General features: G+C 39.3%; 2 protein-coding genes, 1 long non-coding RNA gene and 1 pseudogene across 4 annotated transcripts in view; all 4 read right to left on the reverse strand.

Annotated features, from left to right (window-relative positions):
* The window catches only part of LOC311298942 (sialoadhesin-like), a gene marked incomplete at its 5' end in the record, with an annotated part of 21,550 nt that extends 15,410 nt beyond the window's left edge, over positions 1-6,140 (reverse strand). Inside the window, 2 exons of the mRNA XM_084422273.1 lie at positions 5,158-5,194; positions 6,033-6,140. Of these exons, the coding sequence (XP_084278399.1) occupies positions 5,158-5,194; positions 6,033-6,140 (145 nt within the window). The remainder of the gene's footprint in view (positions 1-5,157; positions 5,195-6,032) is intronic.
* The window catches only part of LOC311305197 (Fc receptor-like protein 5), a gene marked incomplete at its 5' end in the record, with an annotated part of 81,569 nt that extends 62,120 nt beyond the window's left edge, over positions 1-19,449 (reverse strand). Inside the window, 3 exons of the mRNA XM_084432758.1 lie at positions 18,556-18,750; positions 18,967-19,227; positions 19,431-19,449. Coding sequence (XP_084288884.1) covers positions 18,556-18,750; positions 18,967-19,227; positions 19,431-19,449 — 475 coding nt within the window. The remainder of the gene's footprint in view (positions 1-18,555; positions 18,751-18,966; positions 19,228-19,430) is intronic.
* On the reverse strand, positions 6,505-8,288 carry LOC311306114. The gene is made up of 3 exons (XR_014630140.1): positions 8,268-8,288; positions 8,018-8,053; positions 6,505-6,706 (listed from the first exon to the last, which is right to left on the reverse strand). It is a non-coding gene; the product is annotated as an uncharacterized lncRNA (long non-coding RNA).
* On the reverse strand, positions 14,341-18,544 carry LOC311298948 (annotated as a pseudogene). Its single transcript, XR_014630263.1, has 6 exons — positions 18,475-18,544; positions 18,274-18,402; positions 15,498-15,668; positions 15,139-15,422; positions 14,747-14,989; positions 14,341-14,657 (listed from the first exon to the last, which is right to left on the reverse strand). The product of XR_014630263.1 is annotated as an uncharacterized misc_RNA (transcript).
* Positions 19,450-23,967: the final 4,518 nt, after the last annotated feature.

Raw genomic sequence — 23,967 nt, forward strand, 5'->3', positions numbered from 1 at the left:
TTTAACAGCTGCTGGTGCCACTTCACCTGGACCTTCAGGAACCAGTAGTGGATTTGGAGTTTGTTTTTCTTCTGTACAGGATGGTGAGTTGGTTCTTTTGTGTTTGTTATTTTTCTTGGGAGTTAGGAAAGTTTTATCTCTGAGCTGCAGTTTAGATTAGTAAGCTAACCTGTCCTTAAATTGACTTTTGCGCATGCGTCGCGTCTGAACGCGTTGTTGTCTTTGGAGCTCCATCGATTTGATTTATAAATCTTGATTTTATTCTTTAAACTTACAACAAACATTTTCTACTTTTCCTCACTGAGAAGCACTACTGCTCAACCCTCATAGTTACAACGCGGACTGTTGAGCAGACGCGTCTCAAGCCTATTAGTGATCCAATGCTGGATACTCCTATAGGTTACTCCCGTGGATCACGGCTGAACGCGTCTTCTCAACACTCACTTACAAACATTTTTCGCCTATCGTGCGTCTACTCTACACCCGTACCACTAAAAAGACGGATTATATCTAAAACTTCAGTCATAAATTAGTATTAATATTGATAGCATCACTGGTAGCTTCGTTGCTAACTTACTGTCCATCTGTTAAAATGGCGAATATATCAGATGAAAGTAGTCTACCTTTTGGTGCAGGTGAGGACACATTTGAGCTGCACGCACTGCAGTCTGAGCTGGAAGCTGTTGAGAAACAGATCCACGACCTTTTATTGAGACAAGCCGAGCTGATAGACCGGCTGTTAGCTCTTGAAACATCACGCGCCGATGCACACAAATCAGAGATTAACGTTACTAACCCGCTGACTCCGACTTCGTCTACTCCGTGCGTTTCTCAACATAGGTCCCGAGCGCCGAGGTCGCGATCAGCCATGGTCTCGTTCACTCCGGCTCCAACACGCCACCACGAAGCCTGGATGGTTCCGCAGCGGAAGACGCGAGTCAGGTCTAGACCAAGACTCTCTCCGACCCTCCCGGTTTTCGAGTTATCCACACAAAACCGCTTCTCCCCTCTTCGCGAAACAGAACGCGATGCTGTGATCATCGGCGATTCCATCATTCGGCACGTACGCGCAACGTTAGGTAAAAGTAAGGTGCACAGTCACTGCTTTCCTGGTGCTCGTGTTTCTGAAATCGCTACTCACGTTCCCGAGATTCTGAACGGTGACGAGCGCGTCGGAACTGTTGTCCTGCACGCGGGAGTGAACGACATCAGGATGCGCCAGACAGAGATTCTGAAGAAAGACTTCAGGAATCTGATCGATACGGTACGCAGCACATCGCCTGAAACAACGATCATAGTGTCAGGACCGCTTCCCACGTACCGACTAGGACATGAAAAGTTTAGCAGATTATTTGCGCTAAATGAATGGTTAATGTCATGGTGCAATGAGCAGAAACTGCTCTTTGTAAATAATTGGAATCTGTTTTGGGAGCGTCCTAGGCTTTTCCGTGCCGATGGCTTACACCCAAGCAGATTCGGAGCAGATCTTCGGTCGGACACATCTCCAAAATGTTAAATACCTTTTGACTAGTAACCAAAAGTCCAAATCATAGTCTCTGCTGCACCAATTTAACTGATATAAATACTAGTGTAGAACATTGCATAGAAACCGTGTCTATTCCTCGTTTAGTGAGATCAAATAATAAATCTACTGCAGGATCTAGGAAAAATCTAATTGTTATTAAAACAGAAAATGTTGCTATTAGTAAACAAAAACAATTTCTAAAGCTAGGTCTTCTAAACATTAGATCACTCACACCTAAGGCAGTTATTGTAAATGAAATAGTCACAGATAATAGCTTCGATGTACTTTGCCTTACTGAAACCTGGCTTAAACCAAATGATTATTTCGGTCTAAATGAGTCTGCTCCTCCTGGATACTCCTATAAGCATGAGCCCCGTCTGATTGGTCGTGGCGGTGGTGTTGCGACAATTTATAGAGATATTCTCAATGTTACTCAGAAAGCGGGTTATAAGTTTATTTCGTTTGAAGTACTTGTACTAAATGTTACGCTCTTAGATGTTAGAAAAACATCCCTATTATCTCTAGCCTTGGCTACCGTATATAGACCGCCTGGGCCTTACGCTGATTTCCTAAAAGAGTTTGCAGATTTTCTCTCAGACCTATTAGTCAATGTCGATAAAGCATTAATTGTTGGAGATTTTAACATACACGTAGATAATCCAAATGATGCGTTAGGGGCTGCGTTTACAGATTTATTAAATTCATTTGGGGTCAAGCAAAACGTCACCGGACCAACTCATCGTCTTAATCATACACTCGATTTAATTATATCACATGGAACCGATCCAACCGATATAGATATTATACCGCAAAGTGATGAAGTCACTGACCATTACATGGTAACTTGCATATTACGTACTGCTGTAATATGTCATGCGGCGCCGCGTTATCAACCAGGCAGAACAATCCTTCCATCCACCATAGATAATTTCTCAAATTGCTTATCTGATCTGTCTCAGCTGCTGCCTGAACCCAAACAAACAGATGAACTAGAAGAACTAACCAGCACTATGAGCACCATTCTCTCTAGAACATTGGATGTTGTTGCACCTATTAGATTAAAAAAGGTCAGAGAGAAAATTAAAGCACCGTGGTACAACAATACTACACATGTTCTAAAGAGAGAAACCCGTATTTTAGAGCGTAAATGGAAACAAACTAATTTAGAGGTCTTTAGAATCGCGTGGAAAGACAGTATGTCACGTTATAAAAAGGCCCTAAAAGCAGCCAGGGCTGAGCACCTCCGCAAACTAATAGAAAATAACCAAAATAATCCAAGGTTTTTATTTAACACCGTGGCTAGACTAACAAATAAACAGACGTCACCTGAGCAAAATATCCCGTTACAGTTTAGTAGTAATGATTTTATGAAGTTCTTCACTGAGAAAATAGAAAGCATCAGAACCACAATTGTAAACATTCAATCTTCAGTTGCGCCTTATAATTCAGCCTTAATTATCACCCCGCAAGAACAATTACAGTGCTTTACAACTATAGAACAAATAGAGTTAAATAAACTTATCACTTCCTCTAAAACAACAACATGTTTATTAGATCCGATACCAACTAAACTACTGAAAGAAGTGTTACCTGTAGTGGAAGAGCCTCTCCTTAATATTATTAACTCGTCTTTATCTTTAGGTCATGTTCCAAGAACATTTAAACTGGCAGTTATAAAACCTCTCATTAAGAAACCACAATTAGATCATAATAACCTAACAAATTATAGACCCATTTCAAATCTTCCATTTATGTCTAAAATATTAGAAAAAGTGGTGTCCGCTCAATTGTGTTCTTTCTTGCAAGAAAATGATATCTATGAGAAGTTTCAGTCTGGTTTCAGGCCGCACCATAGCACTGAAACTGCGCTCGTTAAAATCACAAATTATTTACTTTTAGCTTCTGACCAAGGCTGTATCTCAATACTAGTTTTACTTGATCTTAGTGCTGCGTTCGATACTATAGATCACACAATACTCTTAGATCGACTACAAAATTATACTGGTGTTCAAGGACAAGCATTAAGCTGGTTTAGATCATACTTATCTGACCGCTACCATTTTGTCTATTTAAATGGAGAAAAATCGATCATAACTCCAGTAAACTATGGAGTGCCGCAGGGATCTGTGTTAGGCCCTCTATTATTCTCAGTATATATGATGCCACTTGGAAATATTATAAGGAAACATGGAATTAGTTTCCATTGTTATGCTGATGACACTCTAATATATATTTCATCACGGCCAGATGAAAACGCTAAATTATCCAAATTGACAGAGTGTGTTAAAGATATAAAAGATTGGATGACGCGTAATTTTCTTTTATTAAATCCAGACAAAACAGAGGTACTACTTATCGGTTCAAAAAACCGCCCACAAAACCTCTCGCAATACAACTTTAATATAGTAGGATGTCCTGTTACTTTATCCTCTACAGTAAAAGACCTGGGTGTTATACTAGACTGCAACCTGTCTTTCAAAAATCATATTTCATATGTTACAAAAACCACCTTTTTCCACCTTAGAAACATTGCTAAGCTACGTAATATGCTATCAGTTTCTGATGCAGAAAAGTTAGTTCATGCATTCATGACCTCGAGACTAGATTACTGTAATGCTTTATTAGCCGGTTGTCCTGCATCCTCAATTAACAAGCTACAGTTAGTCCAAAATGCCGCCGCTAGAGTTCTTACTAGATCAAGAAAATATGATCATATAACACCGATTTTATCATCACTGCATTGGTTACCTATAAAGTTCCGTATTAATTACAAGGTATTGCTACTGACTTATAAAGCCCTAAACGGCTTAGCTCCAGTATATTTAACGGATCTTCTATCGCCCTATAATCCATCGCGCTCTTTAAGATCACTAAATTCGAGGCTTTTAGTCATACCTAGGATATCCAGATCCACCAAAGGAGGGAGAGCATTTTCACATTTAGCTCCAAAACTCTGGAATAGTCTTCCTGATAGTGTTCGTTGCTCAGACTCGCTCTCCCAGTTTAAAACTAGATTAAAGTCGCATCTCTTCAGCCAGGCATTCATATAATATTTTTAATCTTACAGTTCAAACTACAATCCGGCCTCTAGTTAATAAACGCCAGAGGAGAACTGGCCCCCGACTGAGCCTGGGTTCTCCCAAGGTTTTTTTTTCTCCATTGGGTCACCTGATGGAGTTTTAGGACACTATTAGGTCACTTGATGGAGTTTTTCGGTTCCTTGCCACTGTTGCCTTTGGCTTGCTCAGTTGGGGATATTCTGGGGATATCTAATTTGATTTTATCAATAAATTCCACTAGAAACAAACCTTGTTGTATTATTTTAATTTAATACTGTGAAGCTGCTTTGATACAATCTGTATTGTGAAAAGCGCTATACAAATATACTTGACTTGACTTGACTTGACTTATTTAACTTGTGTATGTTTACATTTTACTAACACAAAAGTATCTTCTGGGTCGGCTTACTTGCCTATGTATTACTCCCTCTATTCTAATAAAACTAAACAAACTAAAACTCACCCTCCTGTACCGAAGAAAAACAAACTCTAAAACCACCAACAACTGTTTTCCTGACAGCTCTTAAAGGGATAGTTCACCCCAAAATTTAAATTCTGTCATTAATTACTAACCCTCATGTCGTTCCAAACCCGCTAGACCTTCGTTTATCTTCAGAACACAAATGAAGACATTTTTAATGAAATCTGAGAGCTTTCTGACCCCTTCAGAAACAGCAACGCAATGACCACTTTTTAATGCCCAGAATGGTAGTAAAGATATTGTTAAAATTGTCCATGTGACTACAGTTGTTCAACCTTAAGTTTATCAAGCGACGAGAATACTTTTTATGTGCAAAAAACAACACCATAAATAAGAGATCAGCGCTTTGGCCGTGAGCAGCACGACTCATGCGTGTGATTCTGACTCACAGGAGCTGGCCAATGAAGAGGCGGCGTTCTGACGTAGGACCCGGAAGCGCTGCACTGTGTTTACTATGTGAACAGCGTTAGAGTCTGACACGGATGAGAAGAAATTGTGGAATAAAGTCATTATTTTTGTTTTGTTTTTGCACACAAAAAGTATTCTCATCGCTTCATAACATTAAGGTTGAACCACATGGACTATTTTAATGATATCTTTACTACCTTTCTGGACCTTGAAAGCGGTCATTGCGTTGCTGTTTTTGGAGGGGTCAGAAAGCTCTCGGATTTCATCAAAAATATCTTATTTTGTGTTCCGAAGATGAACGGAGAAAACTGGAGCCACACATGTTTGCTTGACCTATAAAAATCTGAACACTTCTGTGTCATTATCAACCACTTCTGAGGTGAAACACTTAAAACTGCTCTGGGAACTGAAATAGAGACATCACTCATTAATAACATGTTAAACTTGTGTGTGTTTATGAAGAGATGATCAAACTCACCTGATACTGTCAGTGTAACTCCATCACTGTGATGTGATTTGCGTGATCCTTTAGTCTCTGTCCCATAACAGGAGTATTTACCTGCGTCAGACTCAGTAACAGAACTGAATGTGTGTTGCTGTCCTTCACTGGAAACACTGGTTGAACCGTCTTTATACCAGTTGTACCTCCAGCTAGTGACTCCTCCATCATCTATGTCACATCTGAGAGTGACTGTCTCTCCTCTGAATACATGATGATGATCAGGTGTAATGGTCACTCTGGGTTTTGGTCTTTCTGTACAAAGACAACAATAAACAATGAAAATAATGTGATAAATAATATAATAAAATAAATACAAATAATAAAATGTGCTGTTTTTTATTGTACGAGCAGTTACAAAACACTAAATCAAGTTAAACTGAAGTGTTGTTCTCTATGTTTATTTAGTGTCTTATAAATCATTTTCATATAGTGTTTTCAGAGCAGTTCATTATGAGAGGTAAAACACTTGCCATGTATTGTCACTGCTACTGGTTCACTGTAATGTGTGTAATGTCCTCCTCTTCTTGCTCTGCATCTGTACACTCCTCCATCAGAGACTTTCACAGAATAAAGTGTTTTAGTTTCAGCTTCAGGAGATTCAGTGTTTGAGTCTTTACTCCAGAGAAACTCCCATCCATCCCATGACTGATCCAGCTCACATCTCAGAGTAACTGAGTCTCCAGTGAACACTGGACTCTGTGGCCGTACAGTCAGAGTTGGTTTGGGAACATCTGTCAATATAAAGTCAGTGGGAGCATGAGATGTGAACGTTTTCCAGCAGATCCCATTCTCTCACTGGTAAATTAGTGCATTTTTATTTCACAAACAGGCAGACCACAAAGGTGTAAAGACCCCCCTATGAGGAGTTCAAACCCACATCCTTTAGGTTAGTAGTGGTTTCACACCACCTGCATCCACCAGAGACACACATCACTTACCACAGGGTTACAAATGGTCATTGTTGTTCACATGACTGTGTTGTTGCAGGTCCAGCAACTCTGATCATTTTTATTAAATCTGTAGACAAACATATTTTATATTTCTAAATTCTGCATAAAAACGTTTTCATATGAGCGAATGTTTTTGTCACACCTCAGAACCGTCTGTTTGGTGTTACAACACATGAATCATTTATATAACTTATTTAAAAAGCTGTATTCATAATCATGACACTCATTTCATTGCTGGTGTCACAAGATGAAGAAGAGGGAAGACAGACTGAAGACGAGGTTATCAAATATAAACAGGTTTTTGATTAAAGGAGGCAAGCAGGAGTAACAGTGTGCAGAGGAGTATAAACCTAACAAACACTACCATACACGAACATCAGCCGACAACTAAAGACTGAACACAGAGGAACTAAATACACAGAGGTAACGGAAGAAATGACCAACAGCTGTGATGAATGAATGTCCATGGTAACTGATGAGTGGAGGGAGAAAACAAACAAAGGAAAACGTGATGAATGAAAAAAAAAAAAAAGTCCATGAAAATCTGACCTGAAAACCTGAAACCGGATCCACAAAAATCTTTAAAAAAAAGTTAAGAAAATTCTTAAGATAAATTCCAAGAAGTTTGTAATCTTCCTTTGGGGATTTAAGACAGGTTGGAGGTTATCCCGACTTTAAGAAGTTATTTAAGATGATTTAATATATATATATATATATATATTTTTTTTTTTTTTTCTGGAATATGATAATTATTAAACACTTTATTTTAAGGTGACGTAGTTACATGTTACTGCACGTGCTTACTATAGTAATAACAGTAAATTATGTATAATTACATGCAAATGATTAATAATAATTACACTGTAACAATGACACCTTAAAAATTTGTCTTAAGAACAATCGTAAGAAGAAAGATAAGAACATTCTTAAGAAAAGTTTTTGGCAATACAAAATATTCTTTTCTTTTTTTTCTTACGTTAGAAAATAGCAGTTAAGAAGATTTTTTTTCTTAAGATTGTTTTGTGAATCCGGCCACTGGTTTGTAACAGAATCACACATATGTAATGACATTTATTAATCAAATTCACTCACCTTGAGTGTGTCCAGAGTGGATGTTTGAAATCAGCACTGAAAACACAAAGTAAAAAAGAAAGAAAACTCATGAAAGATGGTGTATTTTAATTGTTCCTATAAAGATCATCAAACTCATCCGTTGATTATCCAGATTTTTTTGTATATTTTTCTGTGGGATTTTATATCTTGTTTCTCTTAGGGGTTTCTGGATGTATTGTGTTTGTAAATTAGCTTTAAGTGCAATTATTTTGAGAGAAATAATACTCACAGAGCAGAAGAGGAAGTTGACAGAGCTCCATACTGACTGAATAATGACAGACGGTTAAAGACAGACTGAGTTAAAGCCTCAAGACTTCCTGATACATAGTCAGATCTTTAGGAACATAATGACAGATGAAAGAAGACATACAAATGTACCTCATGTGTTTTACAGAAAACCTTTTGATAATCTTGTAACTCATTTTCAAAAATGTCACGCAAGTTTCCTACTGAAATGTTGTCAGGACTTAATCCATATCAAAGTGAACAGCATAAGTTTGCCATTATGAGAAGTAATGTTCTTGTGTTTAATGGAAAAGGACTCATAACTTTGATGGATCTTTATTGTAATAATGGTATTCGATGTATTTATAACTTTATAAGTTAAGAAACAGAAACTGGTGAACAGCTGCTGTTCCTCCCACACTGGATAATGTCACTGATCTGAAAGAGAAGAAACCAAACCACAACTATGAGCTCATCTCGATCTATTTCTAATCTATCAGGCCTCTAACAATAAAGGTGTCGAGTTTGGCACTGATATGGACAAGTTTAGTATTCATACACCAAGACAAGGGGTAACAACTTTAATGCTTGTTCCTCTTAATTTAGTGAATTCAGCTTCTGTACGATTCAAATAACAATTTTGTTAGTACTGTTGAGAAAGTAACGTTTAAAAAAAAGAAAATAAATATAATTCTTGTCTTACTGTCCTCAGCAGTCATTTCAATACTTGCCAAAGGTCATAAGTCTCATTGTCATTTGCACATTTTCCATATGGTGGAAAACGGAAGACTGAAATTTGTAAGGCAGGCTATGAACGCAAACAAATGTAATAAGTTAGCTCAAATGGGAAATATTAATAATAACTCATAATTATCAGTTATGATTAATTATTAATATTTGGGTCGGTTAATTGGATTAACTTGAGGTAGCTAAACTAATATTACAATCAATTAATCAGTTCCAACAAACTCTTTTGATTATTCATTTATTCTAAGAAAAGCGTATCTTTCATGGCCACCGGAAAATAATTTCTTAGCCTGTACAGCGCTTAGAGCCTGTAGCAAGATCAAGATCGTAAAAGGGACTTTGTTGCAAGCAGAGAATCAGAACCAAATACATATTGTGCACAAGTTTTATTAACTAACTCACAAACATAGCTAAACTAAACAAACTTACATACGTACATGCATAGGTAAAATGGTGAGTGATGTGGAGCCGGAAGCAGGAAATGGAACTATGGAAAAGATCCATTTAACTATGAAAAGAACCATCAGCTTATCATTTTCAGAGCTCCTCATTAAATTGATAATTGCATGGTCTGTGCAGTGGACACAATTCTTGAAGTGGTTGAAAATTGAGTTTGTTGATGGGTCCGTGAGTGTCAAAAGTCACTGTAGAAGTTGCAATAATAAGTTGCTGGATGGAGAATATATGATGAACTTGCATGGTGGTTTCGACGCTGTTGTGGTTGAGAGAGTCCTCTCTCTCCTGAGTGAGCACATGGCTGTTGTGAGTCGAAACCTGCAGCCTAAAATGTAATAATAATAATAATTATTAATTATAATAATAATAATTATTATTATTATTACATTTTAGGCTACATATTTAGAAGACGCTTTAGTCCAAAACTTACAAAAAAAGGAACAAAGCAATTCGTCAAATATCAGTCATAGTACAGGTTAGACAATAATACTTAAGTGCTAAGATTATCACAAATAATTCACAATACACAATAAAACAATATACAATAAGATTCGTTAACAACGTACCTCCTGGTGTTCTTCTAAAATGAGGGCGAGCCACAAATCCATGAGTACAGTTTACAAACCCGTGGGAACGGATTGTGAAAGCGTGGGTACGGTTTATGAATTTGTGGATTGCAAAAACTGAAGGCACGGTTTTTCAAGTCTGAGAGCGTGGATTAGAAACTCGTGGGTACGGTTTATTAATCTGAGGGCACGACTTGTTAAAACGAGGGAACAGTTTGAGAATTCGTGAGTAGCCTACTGTTTATAAACTGAGCGGACGGATTGCAAAACCGTCGCCACGAATTGATTTTTTTCTCCCACAGGTGACTTCCCGGGCTCCGTATTAATCTGAGGTTTTATGTGGCTGAAATCGTTAAAAAAATTTGTTCGTAAAAAAGAACATGCCTTCAATGCAGTTGACTGTTAAATGTTATGTGTTCCGTGAACAAACAGCGTTGTCGTTCATTGATCAGAGAGCTGTCCATTGTGCTGATTTTGTTCGAGATGATGTGCATCTCCTTCAAATGTGCCTTAAAGCCCAGACACACCGTGCCGATTTCAGCCATCAGGTGTCGTCGACGGTAGCTTTGGCGCCGATTGCACGTTAAGCATGTTGACTTGTGGTTAGGCCTACTGATGTTTAGTGATTTTAAAAGTAGCCTCAATTAGGCCTGCATGAAGTTGGAAATTATTTGCTGTTGCAAAGAATCGTTCATGAATGCACTTTTAACAAAGTTGTGGAAATAAAATAATATTTACATTTGATCAGTTGTTATTGAAACTCATCATTGCCTGGAACACACAAAATATGGCATTTATTGCAGAGGCGTGTGTGGTGTAGGCCAGGCGGACGGGATTTTGGGGAAGGGGGGGCTCGGCTGTCATTACCTACTCTAAGGGGAGGCTCACATTCACCCAATTTGAAAACCCCTGTCTTAGGGTATTGAACAAATCTTTGAGGAGATTCAAGTTCAAAATGCTTACTATACCTATGATCATTCAACAAATAAGATCCGAGGACTGGTTTGTAAAGATAGATCTTAAGGATGCATATTTTCATATTTCCATCATCCCACATCATAGGGGGTTCCTTAGATTTGCTTTTGGGGGAAAAGCTTTTCAATATAGAATTCTTCCTTTCGGCCTAGCCTATCCCCTCGCACCTTCACTAAATGTATGGATGCGGCCCTTGCTCCATTGAGACTTCAGGGGGTCCGTATCTTAAGCTATATAGATTTTGGCTCAGTCGAATTTTGGCTCAGTGGAAAGAACTGGCAATTCAACATCGAGATGTTGTTTTGCATCATCTGAGGTGCTTGGGGTTGAGACTCAATGTGAAGAAAAGTTCCTTAACTCCTCTTCAGAGGACTACGTTCCTGGGAGTAGAGTGGGACTCAGTCACGATGCGGGCACAATTGTCTCCTGCTCGTATAAATACTATCTTAAACACAATGAAGAATATTAGGTTAGGCCAGGCCATCACTGTCAAACACTTTCAAAGAGTTTTGGGCCTTATGGCTGCAGCTTCCACAGTAGTGCCTTTTGGTCTGCTCCATATGAGGGCCTTGCAGTGGTGGCTCAGGACCAAGGGGTTTTCTCCGCTGGGGAACCCCTTTCGCATGATCAGAGTTACGCGCAGATGCCTTTGTTCTCTCGTCATGTGGAAGAAACCATGGTTCCTGTCTCAAGGCCCGGATCTGGGAGCACCATGTCAGAGAAAGACTTTGACTACGGATGCGTCCCTTACGGGCTGGGGTGCGGTTATGGAGGGCCGTTACACCCGAGGTACTGGAAGGACCATCATCTCTCATGGCATATTTATCGCTTGGAGATGTTGGCTGTATTTTTTGCCGTGAGGCACTTCCTTGTAGACCTCAGAGGCCATCATGTTCTTATTAGGACAGACAATATGTCGGTGGTCTCTTATATCAACCGCTAAGGAGGCTTGAGATCATGCCCTCTTTCTAGACTGACGCATCAGATTCTTCTCTGGTCCCAGGATAAATTTCTCTCTGTTAGATCCATTTATATTCCTGGGGTTGATAATGTGGGAGCAGACATCCTGTCAAGGCAGGGACTGAGGCCCGGGGAATGGCGGCTCCACCCTGAAGTGGTTGAGCTCATATGGAGAGAGTTTGGCCGGGCGGAGGTTGACTTGTTCGCTTCTCATGAGAACTCTCATTGCCCGCTCTCGTACTCTCTCTCACATCCAGCTCCTTTGGGCTTGGATGCCATGGTACAGATGTGGCCGGGGTCACGTCTGTACGCTTTTCCCCCGATCGCTCTGCTCCCTGGGGTTCTAGAAAGGGTCAGGAGGTACGGTGTGAGATACTCCTTGTAGCTCCGTACTGACCAGCCCGAATTTGGTTCTCGGACCTTATTAGTCTCTTGGAGAGTTCTCCCTGGCAAGTCCCTATTAGGAGAGATATTCTTTCTCAGGCCGGTGGTACAATATTTCATCCACGGCCAGAGTTATGGAGACTATGGTTCTGGCCCCTGAGGGGGATCAACCCATAAATAGGTTGCCCTTTCCACCGAGGTGGTCAGGTTATCCATTTTAGAACCCCACTCTACTAGGAACTAAATATTTAAAGTTAGGGACGGCATTGAACCCAGTTAATTACTGCCCACTGGCTTCAGTACTGGCGTTCCATCCTGTTCTCTAACGGGATCTCCCGTTCATGCTTAGGGCCTCTGTGGCGGCCCTGGTGCCCTCCGCAAGCCTCTAAGGGTGTGCACGTAGGGACATTCCCACTAAAATCCCATGTTCCTGTAGATTGGAGGATGAATCCTGTCATCCAGCCTATTGACATCAGGCTGATGGGCTATCCCTGGCACCCATCATGTCCTGTGGATGAGATATATAAGTATATATAAGAATCTATTGAGTCTGCTTCCTGCTCGTCTTACTCCCTGCTCGTCTTACTCCCTGGAAGAGTGGTGGTGCTTCCCCCTCTTACTTGCTAGCGTGGGAGCCACTCTACATTATTTTTGCCCCGGTACTGAGGTGCCTGTGGGCAATATCATGATTCTTCAGGTATTCCATCCTCCATCGCATGTGTCGGATGGTCAAGGTCTTAGCCTTGGAGGTTCCTATGTTAGGCCTCAGGCTGGGAGGAGTCTATCCATCTAGTTATGTATCAAGGGTTAGGAGCTATTCCCCTTTATCAATTAGACAGTTGGTTATCTGCAGAAACCTTTCATATCTGAAGTACGAGGTGCACTTTTGCCTTCACCCCTCATCTAATACTTTCTACTGTCTGGGGTTCTCATCCATGAGGTCAGTTGAGCCTCCGGCTCCAGACCTCCCCTTCTTACACCAAATCTTATGACAAGCTAGGTTGGATCTGCCCTCTACTCATTCCTATCGTCCGTGAGTGTGCCAGATGCTTCACACCAGGGCGTATTTCTCTCAGTGTGGCGGCGTGGGTATTCGTTCCCCAAAGCGTCGAGTATCGATGCAGCGGGAGTTCCCTTACGAAAGGGAACGTCTCGGGTTACTATTGACGCTGCATCCCTCGGCCACACTTTTCGCGCTCCTGAGAACGATTTGCTTTGACCAATCAGAAGCTAACATTTCCTGGTTCCTGTGACCCTTTATAGCTTCCGGGTCACCGTCACATGCGACGTCAGGAGTGACGCAATGACGCTACACCAATCGAGATTGGAATAATTCCATAGTTGACTTCAGACGCTTCATGCCGAAGGCATTCCCCAAAGCGGCGAGTATCGATGCCTACTCAGGGAACGAGGGTTACAATAGTAACCCGAGACGTTCTTTTCTCTCCATATAAATGTAATCATTTCTGTAGATTACAGTAGTTTTAGGCTGAAAAATCCAAACTATTGAGAGATTAAAACATGATTCATTATAGTCAGAGGTCACGATTATTCTGCTTTTATTGTGACACTGCAAGACAAAAGCATAAGATCCAGAATATAAAGCTGTGTTTCTTTATTGAAAAAAGTAAACAAACATAAAATATGAAATATTGCAGCAATACAAATCAGGAGACTTACACTAAAATAAGGAATAGCTTACAAATGACAGTGTGTTCGTGTGGTTATAATGTGAAACATCATAGTGATTTTGGTAAAGCATAGTATGCAACAAAGTCTGAAAATCATGAGGTGGGAGAATTAGATACATGTCTACACATTTCTCAAGAGGTTATACATAGAATACATATGATTAATAGGGTTTATCCCTCCTTCTCAGCGAGAATTAAGTGAGAGTCGTTACACATGTAACATGACTTTAACAACTGTAACGTGACAAACGAAGTGACTTCTGTTTAAGACACAAACACAGCAATGATAAAGGGAATTCATTCCTGCATTTAAATTTAACCAAATTCAACAGTTCAGTATTTGTAAAGCAGATTTCACGACAGTGTTTTTAAAGCAACTTTACAAAGATCAAACCCTCATTGAGCAAAGCCAAATGTGACATCACATAACATTAATGATTATTTTGACTGATTTGTTGGTCAGTTAAAAATAATGATAATAATGACTTCTAATAAATCACTCAGGTGTTTTCCCTCTCATTCTGCAGCATTTGTAAATCAGCACGACCGTCACTATCAGATATGGACAAGCTGCCAGTACAGAACTGAGTATGTGGAGGTCATAGATCTGAGAGTCTGGATGAAAAAGAGACACACAAGCACTATATCACTATAACGAGGGCATATGCAGAAATAAATCAGCTCACAGTTTCATTGACTCTCACCTCTGACTGAGATCCAGCTCTTGGGAGACTCTCCTCTCGCTGGGTGTTTGCAGTAGTAGAAACCCTCATGTGACTTTGAGACAGTAGGGATGATCATCTCTGTAGTTTGATTCTGGATGAGTGATCCATCTTTATAGAAATCAGCACTGAGGTTTGATAGGGTTGTATATTTATATAAACAGCGTAGAGTCAGATTATCTCCTTCAGGCACAGGATGAACAGGACTCTCCAGAATCACACCAGCTACAGAAACACAGGAGACATTTCAACAACGTGATGAAATAATCAAATAAAAAAATGTATATATTAATACGAGGATGTTTGGAGTTGTTTTAGTAAGCTTTGATTATAAACTGCCAGTGAAATGAATAAAAACAGAAACCCAGACTCACAGTGTACAGTGATATTAACAGGATGATAGTGCTCTCCAGATTCAGACAGACACCAGTAAACTCCAGTGTCTGATGGGACAGTGGAGTTGATTGTACATGTAGATCCTGTTTGTGATCCCCACACTGATGATGAACAATCTTCCAGCCGCCCGCTGTCTGTGTATCTTCTCACTGTCCATCCATCAGAGTTACTCTGGTCCTCACAGCTCAGAGAGAGAGAGAGACAGATGTGAAGTGTTGAGTTCTGCTGGGCCTGATGATCAGAGACACTGGAGGAGAAACGCCTGACAAGACAATTACAGCTATCATTTGGAAACTGTCTTTATTAAAGATCATTTAAACTATATATGTGAACTCACCAGTGACCCACAGTGGTTGTGTGTTGCTGTATGTTGTGTTAACGGCTGTGTTATCTCTCTCTGCTCTGCACACATACACTCCTGTGTGTTTTAGATCAGCAGAACTGACGGTGTGTTTTCCTCCAGCTCCTCTGCTGCTGTCTGAGAGGAGGTCATAATCATTCCTGCTCCCTGTAGAAAGTGAGAATGTGTAGATTTCACTTTAAATTACATTTTTAACTAAACTTGAACCTGAATACACTGGTTTACATTGGTGTAACTCGAATTACTCATTGTGTTTAGGTTGTTTTATTCAGGGTTTGATCAATGGCTCTTATCCCAGCAAACACAGAACGTTGGCACAACGTAGCCAACCTTCTAACAACGTTTTAACAACATGGCCAAAAGGTTGCTATTACTACGTTGTGTGGTGAAGTTGTTACAGCGTTGTCACAATGTTGACATTAAACCATCGTTCAGGGCCATTGCTTAAGGTTGTGCCTAGGGTGTCTTGACAACCACTGGACTACATAATGTACTCGTCACTGCCCTGAAGCGGGAAAATCAGCCTTTTAAATTCCAACCACCTGTTGTTGGGCTCATTGTGTTCTCATTCATCATCGAGCAAGGATACGTGAGTATTGCGTTTAGCCTAACAGTTATCTCAGCTATCAAACACAACCTACAGCTTTAATTTCTAATGTGGTTAATGAAGCATCGCTCGCATTGTTTAGTTTTTCGTTTGATTTTTCCGCTATTTAGTCTCATTCGTTTCTTTGCTCCTCTGGATTTGTGGATATGTTTCCCCGGTGACACCTGCTCGGCTACTGCCATACAGACCCGGTTTTGTTCATTAAATGTTCTGATCTGCCTTTGCTTTTCATGTTTTATTTATTACACTTAAAAAAAATGTGTATTCGTTCATTTTTATGTTTTTTTTTTTTTTTTCACAAATGTATGACTTTTGGAAGTGCAATGTGATTATATGCAATTTTAATAAAGTTGAATTAACGAAACCTTCTGTCATTTTTACTCTTTAAAGTGTAGGCTACACTTGCAGGTGTTGATAGCCCCATTAAATAATATAGATAAACAATAAATTATAAAAAGTATATAATTATCTAACAAAATACACCATATAAAAATATTGTCAGAACGTCGTCTCTCAGTTGCTGAATGTCGCGCAACAACGTTGCTACAGCCCTGTCACGTCTTACAATTCTACGTTGTTACAATGTTGCGAGCACGTATACAGCGACGTTGCCATAGCAGAAATGCAACGTGCCAGAGACGTTGCCACAACGTAAATGTGTTTGCTGGGATGTTGTTACAGAGCAGTGACTGTAAATGAAGGACTGGGATCTCAAAGTAGGTTTCACTGCTTGGTGCCCATGGAAGTGTTGCCCTTAATACCCAGTCTGTGTCTGGTTTCAGACATATTAAATTATATATATTATTGTTGCACGGTGTACCGATACTTCAAAAGTATCGCGATACTCGGAAATTAAAAACGTCACGATACCTAAATTTATCAGTATCGATACTTTAAAAAACAAAAACAAAAAAAAACGCCTCCCTATGGACGTCTGTTTTTTTTCCTGAAGCACGCAGCAAAGAAGCTGCCGCTGTCATGTGACAAAACACTACAGCGAGATGGCTGCATGTGCGAGCACAAGTGGTCCACATCGTAGAAAAAGATGACGCGAGGAGTGACATATGGAAGTACTTTGCCTACCTTGCTCTGTTGCACGGTGCACCGATACTTCAAAAGTAAATCGGAAATTAAAAACGTCACGATTCCTTAATGTATTAGTATCGATACTTCTAAGAATGACCGCGTTCCAGATTTGTAAGGCCGGCGACACACTGGCTGCGTGGCGTGTCCATTTTTATTTCGGCCTGCGAAATAAAATATTTAACTGCCTGCGTGACACACGAGTCTCAGGCGCAGCTCGAGACGCGCGGAAAACCCATGCATGCCAGAAATAGAACCGACGCCTATTTTTCACGCGACACGCAAGCGTTTCCAGGCAAAATAGAATAGGGAAAGATGTTTCTATGTCATTTTGACACGAATTCATATTAATAAATTACATTTTGATGTTTGAAAGTCTCTAGGTTTTGACATAAATACAATATAAATGTAATTAAAAAAAATATTATTGATTTTCAAATACTGCACCTCTCAATACAGAACGAAATATTCTGTAGCCTATTTTGCCGTCAAGTGCATCAACACTGCCGACGTTGTCTTTGCTGCTATATATTTATGTTTAACATGAAGTATAGGCCCTCCACAACTCTCTCCCCATATGTCAAATATATCACCAATGAGGCTTATCATATGTTACCAATATTAAACATTGTTTAATATAATCGCTGTTCATATTTTTATTCAAAGTTCAGAATCAAGATAAAGTTATTACTGGTAACTCTTATGTTTCTTATGATAAATGAGATAATGCTGCTAAATTTATTTATTTTTTTACCTTGAATGTCATTGCTCTAATTAATTTTTTATATTTTGATATTTCATATTTTGTTCAAATGTTTAATATATCTGCTGTTCATATGTTCATTTATCAGTGTGTTATATGATTAGAATGTTGTCCCGGTTTTAAAATAAAGCACAGCAATGATATTTGAGAGTGTTTCTCCCTTTTCAGGAAAAGTATCGGAAAAGTATCGAAATCGCAATACTTGACTTGGTATCGGTATCGAAACAATAATTTTGGTATCGTGACAACACTAATATATATATAACCAGTTAATTCAGATGAAGCACATCATAACTGACCTGAGACAGTTACAGTGAACCAGCTGAATGTCCAGCCTGTAGAGGAGCCGTTAACCTCACAGATCAGAGTCACTGGATCTCCTTCAGTCAACCACTTCTGAGGAGAAACACTTAAAACTGCTCTGGGAACTGAAATAGAGACATCACTCATTAATAACATGTTAAACGTGTGTGTGTTTATGAAGAGATGATCAAACTCACCTGATACTGTCAGTGTAACTTCATCACTATGATGTGACCAGCGTGATCCTTTAGTCTCTGTCCCGTTACAGGAGTATTTACCTGCGTCAGACTCAGTAACAGAACTGAATGTGTGTTGCTGTCCTTCACTGGAAACACTGGTTGAACCGTCTTTATACCAGTTGTACCTCCAGCTAGTGACTCCTCCATCATCTATGTCACATCTGAGAGTGACTGTCTCTCCTCTGAATACATGATGATGATCAGGTGTAATGGTCACTCTGGGTTTTGGTATTTCTGTACAAAGACAACAATAAACATTGAAAATAATGTGATAAATAATATAATAAAATAAATACAAATAATAAAATGTGCTGTTTTTTATTGTACGAGCAGTTACAAAACACTAAATCAAGTTAAACTGAAGTGTTGTTCTCTGTTTATTTAGTGTCTTATAAATCATTTTCATATAGTGTTCTCAGAGCAGTTCATTATGAGAGGTAAAACACTTGCCATGTATTGTCACTGCTACTGGTTCACTGTAATGTGTGTGATATCCTCCTCTTCTTGCTCTGCATCTGTACTTTCCTCCATCAGAGACTTTCACAGAATCAAGTGTTTTAGTTTCATCTTCAGGAGATTCAGTGTTTGAGTCTTTACTCCAGAGAAACTCCCATCCATCCCATGACTGATCCAGCTCACATCTCAGAGTAACTGAGTCTCCAGTGAACACTGGACTCTGTGGCCGTACAGTCAGAGTTGGTTTGAGAACATCTGTCAATATAAAGTCAGTGGGAGCATGAGATGTGAACGGTTTTCAGCAGATCTCATTCTCTCACTGGTAAATTATTCATATATTTTGATTTCATAGACATTGTAAGAAAAAAAGTCAACATTATGGGACAATGCAAAAACTTAAAAGACAATAGAGGTTCAAAGCCATAATCTTTGTGTTAATAATCCAGAGCTCGACTCACAGTGCCACACCACCACCATCTACACCAGCAGTCAAAGAAACACACCATTCAACAAAGTTTTGTGCAGGTGCAGCAGTTCACATGAATATTTAAAATGATACAGTAGCTGATAGTGCTGGATAAACTGGTATAGTTTCTGACCAGTAGGTGGTGCTGTAACCAAACCTGCATCTGCTCAGATAAATGGACATGCAAAGATATACTCAGTATATCAATTCAAAGATAATCTTTGGTTTTGGAGGATATTTGGTCAATGATATAAAGAGATATTTGTTCAATGTTGCACATGATGGATAAAAAGGGCTGTTTTTGGAGTTATAGTGATTTCTTCACCCAATTCAATTTTAATTGTGAGAAAGTTATTATAAGTATTCTTTTACTGATGATTAGAATGGTAAAAGTTATATCTTCTATTTCCCCTTCTACCTAAACGTAAAAATGTGCATTTTAAAATGATGTGTGATATTTATCCAGCTAAGGAATTTCTAAGATTAAAATTTAATGTGGATTCAAACACTTGCCAAATTTGTAATAATAATATTGAAACTTTTGATCATTAATTTTTTAAAATGAATTGTAATTCATTTAAAATGTAATTTGGTTAAAACCTTTTGGACTAAGGTATTTACTTGGTTAATATAAAACAAAAAATAAAAAAAATTCCATCTATTACTTGGGATATGGTGAAAGTTGGAATACATTGTTGATAACTAGCCTACTCATGTTAAAATATTTTATTCACAAATGCAAAGTTTTGAAAACAGCACCAACCACAAATATACTGAGGCCTTAAAATTATGAGAAGTTATAAAGCCAGGAAATGAAATTTTGTCTTAAAATTTGAATTTGTTCAACCCTACAGTGTATATGTATGTATGTATGTATGTAGCCGTCAAGGGTGCGAAAGCAGAGTATAAAAGAGAGATTGAGGACCACTTCACCCACAACGACCCACAACGACTCTGACTCTTTACTAACCCTAAACTAACAGTCTACTAATACTCAAATGAAAGTTAGTTGACATGTAGGTGCTGTTTCACTCAGTCCACAGAATGTCTAAAATCTGTAAGCGATTGTAGTGAAGTGCCGCTGTTGGGTAGCGTCCTCTCTGCGTGTGTTGACTCCGCCCTAGATGCGGGCAGGTAATCAGCGTCTCATTCCTACAGGTATATTAAGGTGGCTGTTTTACCACTGGACATGGTGTCAATGTGCGACCGCCTCTCTAGCGCGTCATTATTCTGCCGTCGGTCTGGTGTTCTGGCTGGAGGTGAGTGCGACGGCCGTTTGTGATTGTTGCTCGAACCTACCGGACTTTAAACGGTTAACAGTGTTACTCTTGTCAGGTGCTGGGCTGTTTGCGGATAAGCACACGTTGTGCTAAGGGTTTGCAGCCATTGGCAATGCGCGCCGTTTGCCGGATACCAACGCATGTTATATATATTGCACTAAGCGTTGCCGGTGTATTGCTGCTTGGCTTCCTGGTAGGTCTCTTTCTGGCTCTTGTAGCCGTATTTATTTTAAGTAATGTATAGTTATGGGGTTTATCTGTGTATTCCAGCTCGTCTTTGTAAACTTTGTTCATCTGTTGCTGCCGGACGAATGACGTGATACATGTTTGGTATGTGCGATCATTGTATAACAATGATGAGTTAATACTATGTATATTTTAACTTACATTCTGGCTTTTGCAGGTGAATTAATCTGCCTGTATAAGGGCACTTGAAGACTGTGCTGCTCAGATTAGGACTTTCATTGCTGCTGTTTTGTTCCTACTATGTTGTGTTTTATTGCGCACCGCTCAACAGCAATGTTGTGTTTTATTGCGCACCGCTCAACAGCGCCCCCTTGAACGGGGTCTGAAAACTTGGTCCATATATCAAACACGCTTGCATGAATTAATATGAAACTCGGTACACAGATCTCATCGGGCCGAACAACTTTCCCTCGGTCAAGTTTTACGCTAGCCCAACAAGAGGTCGGCTATTATGGGTTGTTTGGAAAACGTTTGCTGTGGAATTTGAAATACTCCTCCTAGAGAGCATGATCTTGATGAAACTGATCTTGATGAAACTTCAGCAGTGTGTTCGTGGTAAGAGGCCGATCAGATGGATGCGACTATTGTGAGTCAAAGTTATAGTGCCACCAAATGGCAGCAGGAAGTGTGTCACTTTCAAAATGCTTTTGACAAAAGTTAGTTTTACCTACAGTTACAAAAATCAGTACGTATATTGGTCTCATCGAGCCGGACAACTTTCTAATTTACAGTCATTAGCTCCGACCAACAGGAAGTCAGATATTTTGGTTTCCTAAGTGGTTTATTTTATTCACACCAAACTTTTTCAACACGATGAAAATACATTAAAGATGCTAAATTGTGAACGGATATTAAACATCTCAAACGGTTTTGCTCTAGTGAGGGATTAAAGTAATGTCCAAAAAAGAAACACTAAAAGCCTCATATCTTCTAAAAATTTAATTATACACCATTTATTTCTATATAAAAGTATACAAATATCACAACTAAACCCATTTTATTCTTTTTTTTTTTCAATTTAAGAATTATAAGTTTAAAAACAGTAATAGTAAAAGAAAAGAAAAAAAAATCAAGTCATACATAGTGCTATTCTTTTATTTTGTGTTTAAAATCAGATAGGCCTATTGTATCTATATAAAAATATACTAGGTATGTGACAGTGAGAAACTTTCCCCACCGGTTAATCGACGTGTGACACCGCCTGGGGGCTTTTGAATCGCTAACTTAAAAACGAAAGTAAAATATGTTTGTCCACACGGACATTGATAATGGTGCAGAGCGAGCGTTTTCAATGAATTCCTATGGAAGTATGAATGAACTAAAAAACGTTGACTCTGTTCTGCCCGTTCCTCGCCGTGGACGCGCACTGTTATGAATGCCCGTACGGCCGTGAGCATTTTAGTTTAATTTTAAAATTAGCGCCTTTCGGGGGCGGATTGCTTGAATTTATTTTACGAAAGCCCAATGTTGTGTTTTATTGCGACTGTACACAAATATAAGTTAACACTTTGCAGTTTGAATGATGTCCTGTATGAACAAAATGAAGGAGTATGTTTTTATGTGTCCACTGTTCGATCGCGCGCGCGCCACACACACACACACACACACACACACACACACACACACACACACACACACACACACACACACACACACACACACACACACACACACACACATTCCAGCATTGCAATCTTGACATCACAGCCTGTTCATTATAGCCTTAAAGGTCCCATGACATGAAATTTTCACTTTCTGAGGTTTTTTAACATTAATATGAGTTCCCCTAGCCTGTATATGGTCCCCAAGTTTCTAGAAATTTGAATCGGTGTAAATCGAGCTTTTGCTATCTTTCTCTGCCTTTGAGAAAATGGAGGCTCAATCAGGCTGATCTTGAATCTCCTCCTTATGACGTCATAAGGAGAAATGTTACCTCCCCTTTCTCTGCTTTGCCCGCCCAGAGAATATTTCCCGACCATGAGAAAATGAGCTAGGAAGTAGGAACGCGCACGCGCGATTTTAGTTTGTCCACGAGAGATATCATGGCTTTTGAGCGAGCGAATAATTGCTCAATAACTGGATGTACAAATGAACACCGAAGCCTTCATCCAAGCACCAGAAGAACCAGTGGATTAATTTCATTTTCTCTGGAAATGCGCTGACACAACTTCCCAAAGTTTTGCATGTCTGCGGCAAACATTTCACCGACGACTGTTCCCTCAACTTGGGTCAATACAGAGCTGGGCTTGCTGAACGTCTGAAACTAAAGTCTGGATCAGTACCAACTCTCTTTGGCTCAGCTACACACCTCGGACAAGCAAGTCAACTAATGATATATAAGTGTGTTGCTTGTTTACTGTTTATGGTTACCTAGCTTGTTACACGTAGAATGTGGACACACACACACTGTAAAGCGAGTGTTGTACACTTCTTTGTTATTTGGATAACCGTTTTCCTGTTGGTTATATGGTGCGCGCGATATAAGCGTTTCAAGATCGCAGAGCTTGATGTAATTGTAATAAGATAAATTACAGACGTTACAGATCTCTGTAATAGAACATCTAGGCACAATAAACATTTTTACCCCCATGCTATATATATATATATATACATACTTTTATATATATTACTTTTAATATATATGAAATATAAATTATGTAAACAAATAAATTATGTAATATAATTTTGTCGTTTCATAGATCTCATTTTAAGTATTATTGTTATTCACTAAAGTACCGTATCCAGACATAATATTTTAAACTAACCATTCGGAAACGTCCTGCTGGTGCCGCTGAATTGCAACTTCTTCATCCGTTGCTTCTCCATCTGGATCCGATTCTGGGTCGAACTGAAATGCTTGAACGACTGCGTGTCTTCGTGCCATTGCAATACATCCAACGTAAACATGCATGGTACCGTTGCTCAATAGTATGTTCCTGCAAGATGGTCAAGGCCACACCCAGCCTCCACCTTGCGCCTTTCTACTCCTCATTAACATTTAAA

Source organism: Rutilus rutilus (genome assembly GCF_951802725.1).
Source record: "Rutilus rutilus genome assembly, chromosome: 1".
Lineage (NCBI taxonomy): Eukaryota > Metazoa > Chordata > Actinopteri > Cypriniformes > Leuciscidae > Rutilus > Rutilus rutilus.